Source organism: Paracoccidioides lutzii (genome assembly GCF_000150705.2).
Source record: "Paracoccidioides lutzii Pb01 unplaced genomic scaffold supercont2.20, whole genome shotgun sequence".
Lineage (NCBI taxonomy): Eukaryota > Fungi > Ascomycota > Eurotiomycetes > Onygenales > Ajellomycetaceae > Paracoccidioides > Paracoccidioides lutzii.
In genome coordinates this window covers 23733-42201 of record NW_015440966.1, presented here as the reverse complement: position 1 = coordinate 42201, position 18469 = coordinate 23733, and the positions used below count along the sequence as shown (strand labels likewise).

Here is an 18469-nt window from a genome sequence, read left to right as displayed (position 1 = left end):
TGATTTTTGGCCAATGGTTGAATGAGCCTGCATTGCCAATTTCAGACCAATGAAGGATTAGAATACTGAGAAGATCAAAGGCCACTGGAAACTGCCCGTTTGCGCCACATGAGAGAGAGAGAGGTTTGACGACCAATTGTTAGCAATTAGTCCTGACAGGAAAGCCTGGCTTGATGACCGAACTTTTTGCACATGCTGGTCAGAGAGGAGAAGAAAAATTTCTGCTCTAAAGTTTATGGCGGGTTTTCACGGCCCTGGGGTGCTTACTCTTTTTAATATTCACTGAACCATCGTTGCATTATTATTTGCTGACGGGGGGTCACTTTCAAACCTGTTGAGGCTTGTGGGGCTCAACTGAAGTAATAATGTATATACGACCTAGTTACTTAGGGGCCATCAAAACAGGGATGACCGCTTGATACACACAGATGTCATAAACGAGCAGCCGATTGGCGTGGGGTATCCCGTGTTGTCATTATTGTTCTAAGCGTTAATAAATGCAGACGTCGCGGCGTTCGTCGTGATTGGACCTTGACCGAGTTGTGGAGTGATTGCTATGTTGCCTTGGCGTTGTCTGGCAGCCTCTTGGTAGTTTTTCTGCGAGGTGGTAACAACTTCTGCTACAGTTATCGTGTGGAATTACTTTCCAAACCCTTCATAATACTATGCTGCTGCCAGTAAACGCCTCGCTAAAAGATCATTCCCGCGGTTCAACAGTTTCGGGAACTGCTTGAAATCATCCCAACGCCAGCCTCACCTAGCCCAACCCTAGATTGGTGGGTGTTCTGCAGATCTCTGCGAGAGAACGACAAGACAAAGAGCTCAAGCAATGATAGGAACATCAATCCACCTCTTCAATATGGCAAACATGACCCTCCTAGGAAGTATGAGGCCTGCTGCAAATGACGTGTAGTTTGAGGGATCAACACAATGGCCATGGAAGATGGTGATTCCATTTCGACCTGGAGTCGACTCGAGAATCCCGCCAGCTTTGGACCGGATATGATCGTCGACACGGTTACAAGCCCGCAGACGCCCCTTTTTGGTGCAGACAGACCTATCACCAGAAGCCCTCTAATAAACACAACGCATGAGCAGAGTCCTGGACCCTCAAACGATGCCGCATGCCGTGGTCGCGATTCACTGGGCTGTCTCCCGCGAAATATAATTGAGAGGTATGTTTAAGCTCATCCATATGCTGCGCCACTTGGCCCGGGCTTTTCGATTTTCTTATGCGGTGCTTTCGAGGGCTGAAGTCTATAAATAGTCAAAAAGAAAAGAAGGAGGGGAAAGAATTGAAAGGAAAAATCTGGTATATATATTGGTCTCTGCTCACATTGATTTTTAGGATTTTGTATATCGTAGACGCAAATTCATTCGCCTCTCTTGCACTTTTAAATAGTAAATGGCGGAGCGTCTCAGATTTGCCAGAACTTTATCGCTATCATCTAGATGGTTGTGTCAGAACCGTCTTACTCAACAAAGATGACGTCCTCCGTCCCTGGGCATCGGAGGATCTTTGGCACCTGAAACGAAGATTCGCTCGTGAAGCCAGGAGGAATCTATTTGAATCTTTTCTTGGAGCGCAGAAGACTGTTGTCAATCTCATTTCGGCTTCGGCAAGCTCAGCATCAGCATTTCCCCAAGGAGAAGCGTTTCGATTTACCTTCTCGGCCAATGGACGGCAACTCTTAGCCCTAAGTTCGTCCAGAATTTTCGTCGTTGATTTAGCCACTAGTCCAATATCAGTTTCATACGAATTGAAGACTTTGCGACGGCCGCACACGGCTACAATAGTAGATGACGCAAGCCTACTGGCGGTTGTTTCCACGACGCATCAAGCGAACATTTACCGCCTGGTAAATAGAGATGTAAAGTTAATTCAGTCTATTTCGTTGGATGAAGTTCCTCGTACCATTTCGTTCTCCCCAGAAGGAACGGTTTTAGCATTTGCGTATGATGGAGGTATTGAAGTCCATGCTTTGGGGGAGAACGCACTGGCGACTGACCGCAGGGCTGTACGGTGTTTTGCTACGGATATGCTATCCTTCTCGCGGGATGGTTTGATGTTAGTAGGTTCGTCCAATGATCCACTTGAAGCCAGAATGGTTTCCATTTCACCGCCTCTTTATATGGACCTGGAATCAGAGTTGCCTTCCCCCGAGTTTCAATCCCGAATGTGGGCAACACAGATACTATCTCCGGACATTACCATTGGTTACAACAACATGACCCTCGTTCCTTCTAAAGCTGCTGATGCAGGCGTCACTTGGATCGTTGGATATGACTCCCAGTTGCAAGTCTTTAGGCTCGGTCAGCTTGATGATACCCGGGCTGGGTTTACCTATTTTGTTGGCCCTGGAGGAGATGGTGAAATAAAAGAGCCAGGCCCAAGCTCTGAGCCAACAGCAAGCTCTAATGGTGAACTACTGGCCTTAGGTTTCCAAGGTTCTGGAATTTGGCTTTATGGAATTCCGGACGTGTCTGGTTGTCCCTCAGCATCATACATGGTCCTGGAACGCAGCTGGGGTTCTATGTTAGCGCGTACGAATTCTCAAAGGCTCAACAAAGTGATTAAACCCCCTAGCCACTTGGTTCACGGGAGATTGTTGTCATCCATAACTGATATTACAGCCATAAAATGGGTCAACACTAATCTGAAAACCACTGGAAATCAAGGTCTTCAGAGACTAGTGGCTGTAGCTCCCGGCGGCGTTAGGTCTCATTTTGGGGAGGTGGTTGGCGATCATCTGCCAGTCGATGGTGGCAGGATTGTGGTTTTTGATTTCGCGCGTTCTTCAGCTGATGGAAAGGCAGTTGATATCACAATCGAGGTGGGAGAGGCAGAGCCCACACCTTTACACGAACGGGGTTCAACCCTCGACGTTGAGGTTGAGCTGGAGAGGAGAAGGACACGAGTCAATCGATGCGGCGGACTAGGGAGGAATCGCAATACTGTCATTGAACGTTCCATGGCGCTATCAAGGCACCGCGCTAGTATTGGAAGTGCAAACATTGAGCCTGTTGTTCCAGAGAGAACTCATCGAAATAGCGTTTCCCAGCCTGGCTCCCCCACAGATTCCATCCTAGTTGTGGATCTCCAGGCAGTTGAAAATCCCTATTCTAATACCCAGCCTCGATCCCAAGACATTCTCAGTCGAGCTGCTACTGCAGCAGCAGCTGATCGGGGCCGGAGTCGCTTCCAAAATCCCCGCTACCAGCAATCGATGGGTTCAGGTAATCGTAGACAATTTGCACCTCATGAAAGTGATGCAGATAACTGGGTTCCTCCGCCACCGCCATATACCCCCAATGCGGACGAGCCGCTACCAGAACATATGCAAAGATTTTTGCTTCCCTCAGCGACCAAGCCTATCCCTGGGGTGGCCCAAGAATTTTCTCCACAGCACCGATGGGCACAAACATCTCGATTCGAATCGATGACACAGAATGCCATGGAACGGACTACGTCAACCATGGATCGTATTATTGTCCCTAGGGCGAGGTTGAGAAAGTCCCCGGATACTCTAGGTGCAGGTGACCTAGCCAGAGACAATGCTACCTCCCGCCACTCTCCTAGAAGCAGAAGAACAGTCTCTGATGGGATATCTCGGATTATTTCTTTGCGGGAAAGTCGGGTTGGCCCCCATCATGTTCAACCTGGAGGAAGGCCTGGGTGTACAACACCCGGTCCAACTCGTGCAGAAAACTCAGAGTCATACTATTTGTCAGGTCCTCCCCAACGACTTGTGATAAATACGCAGATTCAGGCACCCTCGATGGATCGGACCCCATCAGGATTTACCAATGCATCGTCCGTAGAAACTTGGTCAGCAAGACCGTCAATCCTTCCTGGATCTGCGTTACAAGAACGACCCGAGAATCTTATTTCCCCGACGGTTGCAGAATATTCTCAGTCTGACTCTACGCTATCTCGAGTGATTGGCAGGAACGGACCTATTCATCATTTGGACATAGATCGTAATAAGTTATCCCCATCTTTCCATACCGTCTTGCAGGGAGGAATACGAATGGGAAACAGTGGATTTTCCACCATGACTCAGGATTCCATCGATGAAAGTGTCCAAACAACGGCAAGCAACCCGAATCTCAGTTACACAACACATGAACGCCCTGACAATTTAAGAACACCCCGACTAAATGCGAGGAACACTGAAAGCTCTTCGCGCCATAGTGCTCCTCCAAAATTTTCTCCTGTTCTAACCAAGCCACACGCTTTATCCACTCCTCACTTACACTTACAGTCTCATGGGCCTCGCCGTATGGAGGAAATTTTCAACATCAGCTCAAATCCGGAGTCGCAGCGATCTAGACCAAGATCGCAAGACGTTCCTCGGCATAAACCAATGACTGGTGGCGCCTTCTTTGACGTACGCTCAGGGCGAGTTCTTTCAAGTTCTCAATCCGATGCAGGGGTAGGACATCGTGCGAGGACGGAAGAGCTGAGAGAAAGGATGATAGATTGGAGCCAGCTTGAGAGAGAGAGAAAGAAGAAGAAAGATGCTAGGTGTACAATTATGTAACAACCTATCCAGAGGGACGAGAATGTGACGTCCAGTACCAATAGCCACCTGCTTCGACCTGCGAGTTAATTTCCATACTTTTTATTCTTTTTGTGACGTTTATGATCTCGCATCTTCACTCGGTTCCAATCTGCTTTCTATATATGGCTAGATTTTGCTTTTTATCAAGGTATTGGTACACACCATGGAGCGGTTTGGGGCTCTTGTATCTAATGTGGTTTCTGCGATGGTCTACTATGCTCCTTGACGATGGCGTATTCTGATATACGACTCTTCCTTACGGCCCCGTCATTTCATCTTAATGGTGGCTATGTTTCCCGAACATTTACCCTTCTCAAATCATCTGCTTTCTGGGATATCGCCAGTTTTACCTTTGTTATCCTGCACCGGGCGTTTATTTAACGTTTCCTAATTGCCAACGACCACTCTCGATCAACTCATCCTTCACCTTTCCTTTCTTTCTCTGTCGGGTTGGCATCTTTTTCTGCTTTCTTATGGCACAAGTAGCATATCTCTCATATTTCGCATATACCCTTCTGTTATTGAAGTCGAGGGCTCCGAATTTTGTTTTCGGAGATCCTCTTACATAAGCCAATTCCTGTGACCTGTTAACTAACGTAATCCCCCCGAGCGAACACCACCCCCGTCCCGAGCAAACACCCAAATCGAGATATCTGAACTAAATAGATTTTAACTCAAAATATCTATGCTCAACAATGACTAATTAAAATAAATTAGTTAGTTAACTTAATAACTAATTAAAATAAATTAGTTAGTTAACTTAATAACTCTAGGATAATGATATTTTATGTCTGAGAAACCCACAATTGCTGCATCTTCGTGGGGCTCGTGAGTGTGGAATAGACTAGGGGTTGAAGGCTCAGGGGGTTGAATAATATATTGTTCAATAGTCTGAGCAGATGGAATAATAAGATCCAACAGCTTTTCCTCTATAGACCCCTTTTCAGATTCAATTCTATATGTATATCACTTGCATTTCTGCTTCACTTTCTCATTCACATTGAATATATACTGATATTACTTTTTTATAATTATAGCATTAATTATTTCATATTCACAGACATTGGTAATTTAATCAAATTCTTTCACTAGGCCTTGAGATAATACTTTTAAGCTTTTATTCTATAAAATTTATAATTTTATTCACTTAAATATGCAATTGGCTAAGATTACTTCATGTTTGAAATACTCAAAATGATATGAAGTTGCTGAATCAGCTAAATGATGAAGTAGAAGTTAAAGTTAACTAATCAATTAATATAATTCCACACTGAATGAGACATCAAAACCACTGTATCCTAACTAACTAGATTTTAACCTGAAATATCTACACCTATACCCTCTTAATTAAATTAAATTAAATTACACTAGATTGAGGGCATCTTGTTCTCTTATGGTCAGGTAAATTGCAGTTGCTGCATCACTGTGGTGCTCCTGAGTATGGTCTAGGCCCAGAGACTACAGGCTCATAAGATTGAATAACAGACTGTTCATCAGGTGCAGTAGATGGAATAATAAGATTCTGAGCTTCCTGTCTAGTGAGACCCTCTGTATGTTGAATCTGACATCTAAATCTAGTCCACTTTTGCTTCTCTATCTCATTCATGTTGAATATATCCTGGTATTACTTCTTTATAATAGTGGCACTAACCATTCCATGTTCATAGGCTTTGATAATTTGGTCAAAGTCTTCCACAAAGCCTTGAGGTTGACCTTCTACTAAGTATTTGATCTTATTTGCCTGCTGGTATAATTGCCGGAGATTACTAGGTGTTTGAAGCATTCAGAACATGATTGATTTGCTAAAGCTACTGCATAGAGGAGTAGAGGTCTGAAGTTGAATATCTAGCTGCTGGAGAATATAGTCAGGTTGAAAAAACACTATTCCAGTAGCTTTAAAGTTATTTTGAATAGTCTGCAGTTTGAAGACTTCAGTGCACGCTGCAGAATAAGTTTTTAAAAAATCTATCTTCTAAATAGCATTAAATCTTAGCTATATTTACTGTTGAACTAAACCTTTATATACTTACTTTAAGACTGCAACAACACTCACGTCTAGTGGTTATAATAGATGTGATGAATGAGATGGCATGCAAAGACATATAATAGCATTATCCTTGTAGATTTGATTGAATTCTGGGGTAAGATGACTGCTATGCCTGTCTAGAATAAAAAGACTATAAGTATCAACTCTGTGTAGATTTGTAGTAGGAATAAACAGCCTAAGAAGTCATTTGACTCTTATCTCATTTATAGTTTAATCATTAGAACTAACATCAAGTCTCCAGCTGTCTGAGAGCCTGTTAAACTAACCTTCCTATAGGATCTGCCCTTTGAGAATGATATATATATATAAGACTCATCCTGACATATTGACTGCCTCAATCACAGTCACCCATTTATAATTCTCAGGCTGTAAGAGCTTTGCCCAGCCATAGCACTCAGCACTAGTGATGACTTTAATAGTGACATAAAGCCTCATGGCAAAGCTAATCTCATCAAAGTTGTATATATTCTATGACAGAATCTCATGCTCAGCAATTGTAGCTTTCAAAGTTTTAAATCAATCTTGTATAACTCTGATATCTTTGCATTTAGCTTATTTATGATTATAGTATCTGAAATAGCAGCTTTGAAGCTCTATACAGTGTTTAATCAGTCTTGAAATCTAGTTCTTGCTAACTTGGGGAAGAAAGGTGATAGAGATGATGAAATTCTGTAAAATAAGAAGATAATTAGCCATATTCTCAATAAATGCTGACTAGGAGGAAATCCTCATTTAACATAGTGCAGTACTCATTCAACTAGTCTATCCTCTTCAGTCTGAGACAATTTGTGTGAATTTGAGTATAAATTTACCAGTATAGGTTTGCCATTAATTTGATGACTAAGAGTAGAAGATAAGACATCAAATAAGTATATAACTTCATAAATTGAGAGTTTTTCATCATTTTAAATAGATTTTATCATGAGTTCAAGCTGTAGAAGGTTAAACTCTAAAAACTAGAAGCTAGTCCTACTATATAACAAGGACGAATTGCTTGGGAAAGGGAAGAAAAGAATGAGATGAAAATACAAGCTTAAGCAAGCTCGCGTAGCATGATCATGTGCGTACATGCAAATGATGACTAGGCTGAGTCAGCCAGCCAGAGTGAATTTAGTGGTTCAGCCCTTTATAATACTCCTCTTCTCCCTCTTTGTTGTGGGTCTTTATGACTATTTAAAGCTCTTTTTACACCTAATTTTTGCCTGCTAAGAGGCCTCTCAAGTGTTCAAAGCCTTCACTTCTTGTAGGAGACTTGCATCATTCCATGTAGGCTCAGCCTAATCTACTCATTTAACAAGGTATTACTTTTTTCTCTGATAGGTTCATTCATTTCAAATTTTCTCAATCTCAAACTTAGGTCCTTCTGAGGTCTCTATAGTGGGTGGCTGTCAGTCAGTTTGCCTCTGACTAGGTAATGAATCTATTGCTGCTACATGTAGAAGCTTTACATTAAAGACATTGTGAATGTCAGATGAAACATTCAGTCAGTAAGCATGAGATTCTATCTTTTCTAGCACAGTATATTGATTGTATTTCACATTCAGCTTCTTGCACAGGTGATTAGTTCTCATGTTCTCTAAGCTCAACCAGATCTTATCTCTGGGTTGAAAGCTTGGAGCTAGGTCTTTTCATCTATTCATATAGTTCTTTTGAGATTGCTAAGCATCTGTCATTTTTACTTGAGCTTACTTCAACACTTCACAGACCTTTCTCATATAATCATCTGCAAACTCAATGAGATTATGTGATGTTTTAACAGAGGGTACATTAGCTATATCAATAAAGAAGACATAAAAAAGATGTGTTAAAAAGAATGAGCTCATGCCTATTGAGGCAGTATCTCTATTATTGATGATCAGCTCTGTCAGAGAGAGTCATTTACACCAGTCATTCTGTTAAAAGCTAATATACTTGTATAAGTAGATTTTCAGAATCTGATTCATTCACTCTGTAGCTCTGTCAATCTCTTAGTGATAGACTGTGAAGAGTCATCTTTTAATATCTAATTTCTCACACATTTAAGTTCAAAACATGCTTGTGAAAGCTGATCCTCAATCTGACACTATTGTCTTAAAGATGCTATGTTGAGAGATGATGTCATGAAGAAATACTCTAGTCACTGTCTCTATATCAGTTTTCTTAATTGCTTTTAATATAATCTTCTTGATTAATCTATCTGTTATAATTATGATGTTTGTATAGAGCTTAGTAAGTCTACAATAAAGTCCATGAAAAGCTTCTGTCACATGCATTCAGGAATGAAGAGAGGCTTAAGCAGTTCTTAATATCAATCTCTCTATGTGATGTTTGATCTGCAAAGATGATAGTTCTTGATCATTCTTCTCACATCAGTGACATAGCCTGACCAGTAGAACTCATGTATTAGAACTTCTGCTATTTGCTCTCACCCAGGATGGCCAGTAAAAGGTAAGTCATGAGTCTCATACACTAATCTGGTTTAAAGAGGTTTGAAGTCTAGCACTTACTTACAACCTTAAAAGAGAAGCTTCTCATTCTCATTTAAAGAGCACTCAGAGACAAAGACCTTAATGCTGAGTTCAGAAGAAAATCTAAATCTTTTCTTATGAAGAGTCTGCTCCAGACACTGCAAAATCTTATCATTTTTATAAGTCTCATTTCACTGAGCTTGAAGAGACATCTCAGGTTTCACACTGACAGCAGTTACTCTTGATTTCATTCCAGGTGCCAGTATATTAAACTTAAGTAGTTGAGCTTGCCTCTGCTTGATTCTCTCATCATCAGCACTCTGTGACATGTTCTGCTCTCTTCATGATAGAGTGTCTGGTCCAGTGTTCAACTTCTCTGACTGATAATCAATTCTGAAGTTGAATTGATAGAGAATATTCATTCAACATAGTTGTCTTTTATTTAGTCTGTATGTAGTCATGAAGTATTCTAGATTCTTATAATCTATAAGAATTTTAAATTTCTTTACACTTCATAGCTCAGCATTTCATTCCTTTAAATACTCAATTATTGCTAATAACTTCTTATCATAAATCTTATAGTTGCATTTTGCAGGTGAATACTTATGAGAGAAGAAGGCACATGAGTGTAGAATGCTCTGCTCATTATATTGTAGTAGTACTTCTTCTAAGACATAATCTGAGAAGTCTGTTTCTAATATAGTCTCACAGTTAGGGTCAAATTGAAGCAGGATTAGAGCAGAGATAAACATTGATTTTAGATACTTAAAAGCTTCCTCAGCCTTGCTCATCCATAAAAAGAGAACATTCTTGTATGTAAGAATTGTTAGTGAGATCATGATCTTTGAGAAATCCCTGATAAATCATCTATAGAAATTGGTAAAGCCTAAAAATCCTCATACACTCTTAAGAGTAGTAGGTGTTACTCATTCCAAAATAGCTTTAATCTTCTCTAGATTCATTTGTATACCCTTGCCTGCTTCAATGATGAATTCAAGATATTTTGTGCTGTTCATCTCAAACTCACTTTTTCTAATATCTGCCTGTAGACCTGCTTCCTGTAGATACATAAGCATCTTTTGTACATGCTCATGATGCTCCTGTAAGCTTCTTGAGAAAAATATCAAGATGTCATCTAAATAGACTGAGCAGAAGTTGTCTAGATATTCACATAATGCTCAATTAATATATTTTTGAAATGTGCTCAGAGCATTAGCTAAACCAAAGGGTGTAACCAGCCACTCAAATAGCTCATATCTGATTCTAAAAGCTATTATCCACTCATCACCTTTCATGATTCAAATCTTGTGAAAAGCTGCAATAATATCTAGCTTAGTGAATTATTTAGCTCATTCAATTCACTGTAGAGTTTCACTGATTAATAATAGAGAATATCAATCCTTTCAAGTAATTTTGTTAAGAGCTCAATAGTCTATACAGAATCTTAGCTCACTTTCAGGCTTCTTTGCAAATAGTACAGAGGTGACTATGAGAGAGTTACTCACTCTAATAAAATTCTTATCTAGATAATCTGTAAGAGTCTTTCACAAAGCCAGTAGTTCCTCTCAAGATATATTATATAATGGGCCTCAAAAAGGTTATTCTGTACTATTATCAGCCTTTTTAATCAGTTCAATCTCATGATCTCTACCTGGGCCACAAAGTGAGAGTAGAGTGTCAGTGACTTTCTTATCAAATATATTCAAAAACTTATGATAATGTTTAGGCAGCTTTTCTCTAGGGTCAATCTTTGATTTCACTTCTAGAGTCTTTTGAATATCAGTCAAACTGACAGCAAAGATCTCAATGTTTCACTTCTCTCAAGTGCTCATAAGCTTAGAGAAGCTTATGACAGAGATGGGAATCACATCAGCTTTTGCATTTGAACTAGACTATACCTCTATGCCACTCTCTTCAAATCTTATAATTCTTTAATGAGAGATCATAGTCATCTTTTGCTGGGCCAGCCAGGGGTCATCTAGATACATATCATGACTATGTAACTCATTCACCACATAGAGAAAGGCTCATTCAGTTATGTGACCACTTATATCAATTTGAATGCCAGTCACCATGCTTATAGAGAGTTCTATAGAGTCTTCAAAGCCAGTCATTTTAACAGAAGGAATTTCAATGCATAGGAGCTTATGCTTGTTAATGTAGAATTGAGAAATAAGATTATAGATATTACATTCACTATCTATCATTACTCTAGTTGAAAAGGCATTATCTATTAGAGCATTGACAGTGAAGGGTTTGAATATCATCTTAGATTTAAATCTTCTTCATTGCTTCTTCATAAGCTTTTTATTTTACTCCTTTCTGTATCTTTGAATTGGAGCTACTCTTTTCCTGAATCCTCACTCATATTCACATTGTTGTCATCCAGTACTGACTTGAGAATCACTTTAGCTATTGTGGGGATGACAGAGTGTCTGAGAGATTTGAATGAGCAGCTCTTAATCATATGATCTTCAGCTCTACATCTCAGGCACAAGCCTTGCTCTCTTCATTGATTAATCTCTGTCTGATTTATCAATTTGATATGATGAGCATTTGGGGTCACAGTATCAGAAGAGAGATTCATCAGATCATCAGTGAAAGCTTGAGACTGATTTCATTGATCAAGAACAGCATGATGAAGTGGAGAGTGTGAATTAGATATTGTATGATCTGAAGAAGATATGTCTTTGTGATATTTAAATCACTGTCTTAAAGTCTTAAACTCAGAGAATTGATGATCAACTAATCTAAGCTCTCTGCAGAAATTCTTATAGAGAGATGATTCTCTTACACTCATCATGCCTTCCTTCAGCTCCATGCTTAAGGTGAATTTCAAATACCTCTTTTTAACATAATCATTTTATCTGTGATCATCAGCTTTCATCAGTAGCTGATTAAATTCAGGCAGAAAGTCAAAGAGAGCTCTTCTACTCTGTCATAGATTGTTGAGCTTTTGCATAGCCTTTTTCTGTTGTGCAAAATCACTAAAGAGCATGTGTGTCTGCTTCAGTAAGCTCTCTACTATGAAGTTGATCTTGTTCTTATTATTCTCAATCTAGAGATAAACTCAAGCTGCTGTTATTTCTTTCAATCTTGAGTATATGTATCAAGTATATTCCTCATTATTATTTAAAGCTTTCTCATTGATCTTAAGTTTTGATTGAAGCTTTAGCTCTCACTGAGAGTAGTGCTTCAGATTAAAATTATCATACTTCTTGCAGTTCAGTAGCTTGATCTTTGATCTTCTGACTGCAATGAGTGATTGCAGATTCAATTGAGAGAAAATTGATGTTGAGATGTTCAAAACTTGTTGTAGATTAGCTATTTCAGCTTGCTGAGCTGCTATTAAATCTCTGTTCTCACACTGAACCTGTTTCTGCTGTTGAAGAAAGATCATTCATTATTGTTCAAAGCTGCTGAGAGCATCTCTGCTCATTGCTTCATGTTGATTTATTTGTATATTCATTGTACAAGTCTACTACTTTATCTTGTTTAGCTAGACATTTTCAATGTTGCTCATTCATTTGTTAACATGATTGCTAACCCAGTCTATTCATATATCAGTTCTATCACTGAACTTTATGATGTAGAATTTAAGACTTCCAATAGTCTGTTGTATATCAGTATATTTGCTGAGCTTTGTGATACAGAATTAAGACTTTCAGTGACCTATCAATGAAAGAAGTGAAGCAATTTGTAATGTAGAGGATTAAGCTCTAAGAACTAGAGGCTAGTCCTCCTATATAACAAGGACAAATTGCTTGGGAAAGGGAAGAAAAGAATGAGATGAGAACATGAGCTTAAGCAAGCTCACATAGCATGATCACGTGCGCACATGCAAATGATGACTAGGCTGAGTCAGCCAGCCAGTGTGAATCTAGGGGTTCAGTCCCTTATACAAGCCTCTCTTCTCTCTCAATAGAATTTGAAAAATTTTTATTATAAATTGATGATATAATTACGCATTGAAGTGGACAAGTAGTTGAATTAAATGATATTTTGAAATAATGTCTCACTCACTGGGATATCTCACTCAGTGTGAAATTACATTAAAATATTCAGTTGCTAAATAACTTCATCAAATTCAAATGATATTATTTAAATAGTTAAAAAGTTAATTGAAAATTTTTATATACATTGTAGAATATATATTTAATAAGTTTTACTTTTTAATAATAATAAAATTAAATTATATTATTATTTAATAAAAATTTTTATATTTATTTTAAAATTTTAAAATTTATTTATATTTAAAAAAATATAATAAATATATTAACATATAAAATAAAATATAATTTAATTTTATATAAATTTATAATATATATAAATATTTTAATAAATTACTTAATTTTTATTTTATTTATAATATAATTAATAAAATTAATATTAAATTTTTACTTATTTAAAATATATTTAATCAGTAACTATAATATATTTATCTATTTAAATTAAAAATTAAATATTTTACTAATTTAATTTTAAAGAAATATTTAAATTATATTTTAAAATAAAATAATATTTGAATAAATATATAATAATAAATAAATTTATATATATTTAATTTTATAAAGTTAATATAATTAATTAAAAAAAGTAAACTTTAAAAAATAATAATAAAATAATAAAATAATATTAAAATTTAAAATTTTATTTTTTAAATATAATTTTTATTTTTTATAAAATTAATTAAATTTTTTTAATTTAGTATTAAAAACAAAAAATATATTTAATTAATTAATAAAAAAATTTTTAAATTTTTTTTAAATATTTTTATTTATTAAAATATAATTTTAATTTTTAATTAATTTATAAAAATTATATTTATTTAAATTTATAAAATCTTTAATTTTTTTATATAAAATTTAAAATAATTTAATTTAAATTTCTATATATTTTAAAAATTTAATTTAAAATATATTAAAGTTAAATTAATTTTTAAATATTTTTATTTATTTTTAAAATTATTTAAATATATAAATAAAAAATATTTTTTTTATTTTTTTTAAAGAATTAATTAATAAAAATATTTATTATAATTTACATATTTTATATTTAAACTTAATATTAATTTTTAATAAAATTATAAATTTTTAATTTTTTAAAATATTTATTTTTATTTAAAAATTTTTATTAATTAAAATTTTTATTAATATATTTAATAAATATAAATTAAATATTATTATTTAAATTAAATAATTAATATTTTTTAAATTTTTATATAAATTTTATTTAAATCATAATTAATAATAGAATTAAAATTTTTATTTTTATAATTTTAATAAAAGATATTTTAAATATATTTAATATTTTTTTAAAACTTTATTTAAAAATATAAATATCTATTTATATAAATATTTTAGAAAATATAAAAGTAAATCTAGTAATAAAAATTAATATAAAAATTTAAAAAATAATTTAAAGAACTATATTTTAATTATATATTAAATAAAAAATTAAAGAATTATATATTAATAAATAAATAATGTTTAAAAAAAAAGTATTCAATATGTAAAATATAAAATAAAATTAAAGTAAAAGTCTTCATCAATAAAATATAATAAAAAAATATATTTTCTTTTATAATATATAAAAAGATTTAAAGATTTTTTAAACTTTAATAAATATAGTTTTTATACTTTAGTAGAAAATTTAAATTATATTTTAGTAAATTATATTAAATAATAATATCTGAAAAAAATCAAAAGAAAAATATTCAATTAATTAGTCAAATATAGTTTTTTTTTAATACTAAACTAGAAAAAAAGTTCTTGATTATATTTATAGAAAAGATAAAAAATTTTTTAAAAATTAAACTTTGAATTTAAATAAAATTAATATATATAAAATTATATATATAAATTGAAAATATTATTTTAGTTTATAAATATTTTATTTATTTAATATTATTTTTATTAAAATTTTATTTTTTTATTTTATTATATTAATTAATAGAGATATTAATTATTTATATTTTTAATTTTTAATTTTGATTTTTGACTAAAATTATAATTATAATAGCTTGTTATTTATTATAAGTTTTTTAACTATTATATTATTCTGAAATAGAATTTTTTAATTATATAATTTAAATAATATTGAATAGTTAGATTAATAAATAGTTAAATTCTATTTTAATTAAAGAGATGTTATAGTTACTAACTGATCATATATTAAATAAAAAAGAATAATAATAATAAAAATTTATTTAAAAATAATTAATAATTTATATAGTTTTTTACTCTTTTCATAAAATTTTAATTATATAATTATATATTAATATTGTATAAATTTTATATATTTATTTTATCGGAGTCTATCCCGGATCGACATGGCTAACTTGCAAAATTCTGCAAGGTCAGGGGCCAATTGATGGTAAAGCCGTCTGAGGCCAGGCACAATGACACGAGGCTCAGCGTGCAAAACCTGTCTGTCTCTCTACATCTACCTCTCAAACATCTAACTTGTGTCATTAATGAATAGGAGTCGAATGCGATGTACTCTTCAACCTTGATGTAAGCTTCAGGGGTGGCTTGGCTTGGAATACCTCCCTAATTATAATTAACTCTGCTTAACCCGGTTCGTCTGTGCAAAGAATCAACCGTTTACTAAAGGTTTAGTAACATATCTAGTGCCTTGACTAGATGTCATTTTTCGACTTCCAAGGTTGATTCTTCGATTGTGCACTGTCGACAGCATGGTGGAGTAGTTAGCTTCGCCATTCTACTCCCGTGTAGATGCTTTACGATAAAGTTTGTGGCAGCCGGACTCCATTATTAAAATTGAATATTCCTGGGAGCGCAAGGTCATTTAGTGCTGGGTGCGAGTTAGAGCTGGTTCCTTTTAATATGGTCTATACCCTTTGAATATACAATCGGAAGCGCTCTGATCTTGGATCATTGATATTTGTTGTTGATGAGCACTCACTTTACAGTGGACTTTTAAGTCGTGCCATACTCAGAATTATCGACCCGCAATAAACCCAAAACGTTGTTCGTTCGTGGGTTCCACCCCTTCCAAAACTATGAGGATTCCTCAACCAGAGGCCGGTGGACCATCATCGACTTTCAGGCCTGCTCCATTGAATGACCCTCCACCACTTTATATGCGAGACAACCCCAATTCGGGCGCTGGAACCACGTTACCGCCATTTCGAGAGCTTCATTAAGCGCCTGCAGGCCCACAAATATCTGCAAATCCTTTGAAGCCCTTTCCTGTTTCAACAGACGAATGTATTGCACATCTAAAGTTTTTGGCCGCTCTAACCCATCTCCGGAAATGATTTCTGCCACTGATGGGCCTTTTTTAATCTTCATGACAAGGATTATGGAAGCTTTCAGACTGAGGAGGACAGGCTTAAAGCCGCCCAGTTGATCAGGGAGAAGCGATGGGCAGTTTATGTTGGCAGGGTGGTTCATAGGTTCTCTAACTGGCACGAAAAGTGTATCGGAAGAGATGGCTTTGGCTCCCGTAGGGTCACCGTCACTATCTATGATATAGAGCCTTCAGGTGTCCTGGAGACCTCACGAGGTTGGAAAGAAACAATATTTTGGACGTTTGATATAATGCCTCCGTTAGGTAGATGCTCAATCCCTTTGTCGATTTATTGGAAGCTAATTATTTATTCCCAGATGTGCTGATGGTGTGGCATGCCTATTTGCTGAGTCCCCGAGTTTTTCTAGAAGACTGCATTCGCATGGAAAAAATGAGTTTTTGGTCAACAGGTTTACCATGGCAAGCTGTGGACTTTTGCATCAATGACAGGACGTTTGACTACTTTCCTACAGACGAGGCGGTGACAAATTTCCGCACACAAATGGACCTTCAATGGGATGATACCAATGACAGCCCGTCTAAGGTTTTTACTTGCCCCCAATGCCAGGGCCAGGTGATGATTCCATGGCAGGAACAACACCCGCAGATCGGATCATTGGCACGGCCCTTTGAACATGGTAGTGGCTTTACTGATAAAACTCTCAGAACTATGTGCATTCATTGTAGGGTCACTATCACGCATGAGAAATTTCGAATTGCAAAGTTCCGCCACGATGTACTTCTCATGCCAGGCACTATTCTGAGCCGGAATGGGATGCCTGAAAATCCAAGAGGTGAACGTCACAGCCCTTCTTTTCCCAGCAATCTCATCCAGCAAGCAATTAGCATTCCACTACTTGGTCTGGTGGACCTCTCCCAAAATGCCCTTGCATCAATGTCTATGGTGCGAGATTTTTTTCAGAGAATTTAAGGAACAGAGCACATGTCCACATGGCACTCAAAGTGCCGGGCTGGTAACCAAGAAGAACGTTTCCCCGTTCAAAATGATGTCTCGTTATTTGGGAAATTCGTCACCCTTCGCTCTTGACTTAGTAGGAGCAGTTATCCGTCAAGGGTCATTCATAGAAAATATAGTAAAATCGATTGGATTCATTCCCCAGCACTCGAATCAACTATGACACGTCTCATCACGAAATATAAAACTTTTTGCCAGATTATATGTGAGAATCCAAATGACATGGCCGTTCCTACTTTCAATGTCGATCTTGCCTGGCACACCCACCAGCTTTCGCCATTCCAGTATTTCACATATTCCCCCCACCATGCACAGGGCAGGTACATCGACCACGACGACAAAGTGATCGAGAATAAACTCAACATCTCCTTCCAATGGACATCAAAGCAATACCAGGGAATAACAGGAGGCCAGGTATATAGCGAATGCACATGTTGGCACTGTGAAGCTATCCGGGAATCATATAATAACAACGGCCTTTTCAAATCCCTCGCGACATTCCAACCCAAAAGGCTGCGGGCCAACTCCACGACCGCGCAGATATCGACTCTGATCCGGTTAAAGGCCCACATATATCCGCTCACAGCGCAGTTAACCCTCCCGACACCTTAAATCCGCGCCAAAGCAGCTGGTAGTCTGGAGGCTTAAATCGCAGTACGAAAAAGCCATCAAACGAAAGCAGAAGCGTGGCTTACCTTTCCTTGGTGGAGATAGTGAGCAGCGGCTCTCCTTCAAAGCACCGCTCAAGTTCATCGACTACAAATAATGACGGACAAAATCCATATGGTGCGAACACTCTTGTTTGGGGTCTACCGGTAGCAATGTCTTTTTACATCCCCTTCGCCGTTGATCCAAGTATCAATGAGACTATATCCATGCAACCCGTCGTGTGTGAGTATGGGGTTTGGAGCTGTGGGTAATTGAGTCACGACCGCATGTAGTGCTAGGGTTTCTGTGGGAGGATGCGGGTGGTTGGTTGATAGTGGGGCCGGTGGCGGTATTGGAGGGTGCAGCGGTGGAGGGTGCACTGGCGGAGGCGGTGGAGGGGGAGGGGGAAGTTGTTGAATTATGTTCTTGGCTCTTTACCAATTGGTTTATTGGCCATGAAGTGTGATAATGC

At 36.7% G+C, this 18469-nt stretch overlaps 3 protein-coding genes across 3 annotated transcripts; 2 read left to right on the top strand and 1 right to left on the bottom strand.

Moving 5' to 3' along the window:
* Positions 1-930: 930 nt before the first annotated feature.
* On the top strand, positions 931-4544 carry PAAG_06735 (F-box domain-containing protein; the record flags this gene model as incomplete). The annotated part of the gene is made up of 2 exons (XM_015845989.1): positions 931-1175; positions 1349-4544. 2 exons carry the CDS (start codon positions 931-933, stop codon positions 4542-4544), a joined length of 3441 nt encoding a protein of 1146 aa, XP_015700424.1.
* Positions 4545-16126: 11582 nt separating this feature from the next.
* PAAG_12271 (hypothetical protein) lies at positions 16127-16477 on the bottom strand (the record flags this gene model as incomplete). The annotated part of the gene is made up of 1 exon (XM_015847783.1): positions 16127-16477. One exon carries the CDS (start codon positions 16475-16477, stop codon positions 16127-16129), a length of 351 nt encoding a protein of 116 aa, XP_015702579.1.
* A 287-nt stretch (positions 16478-16764) lies between these two features.
* PAAG_06734 (hypothetical protein) lies at positions 16765-18463 on the top strand (the record flags this gene model as incomplete). The annotated part of the gene is made up of 6 exons (XM_015845988.1): positions 16765-17277; positions 17360-17425; positions 17548-17763; positions 17862-17906; positions 17985-18240; positions 18297-18463. 6 exons carry the CDS (start codon positions 16765-16767, stop codon positions 18461-18463), a joined length of 1263 nt encoding a protein of 420 aa, XP_015700423.1.
* Between the last annotated feature and the right edge of the window lie 6 nt (positions 18464-18469).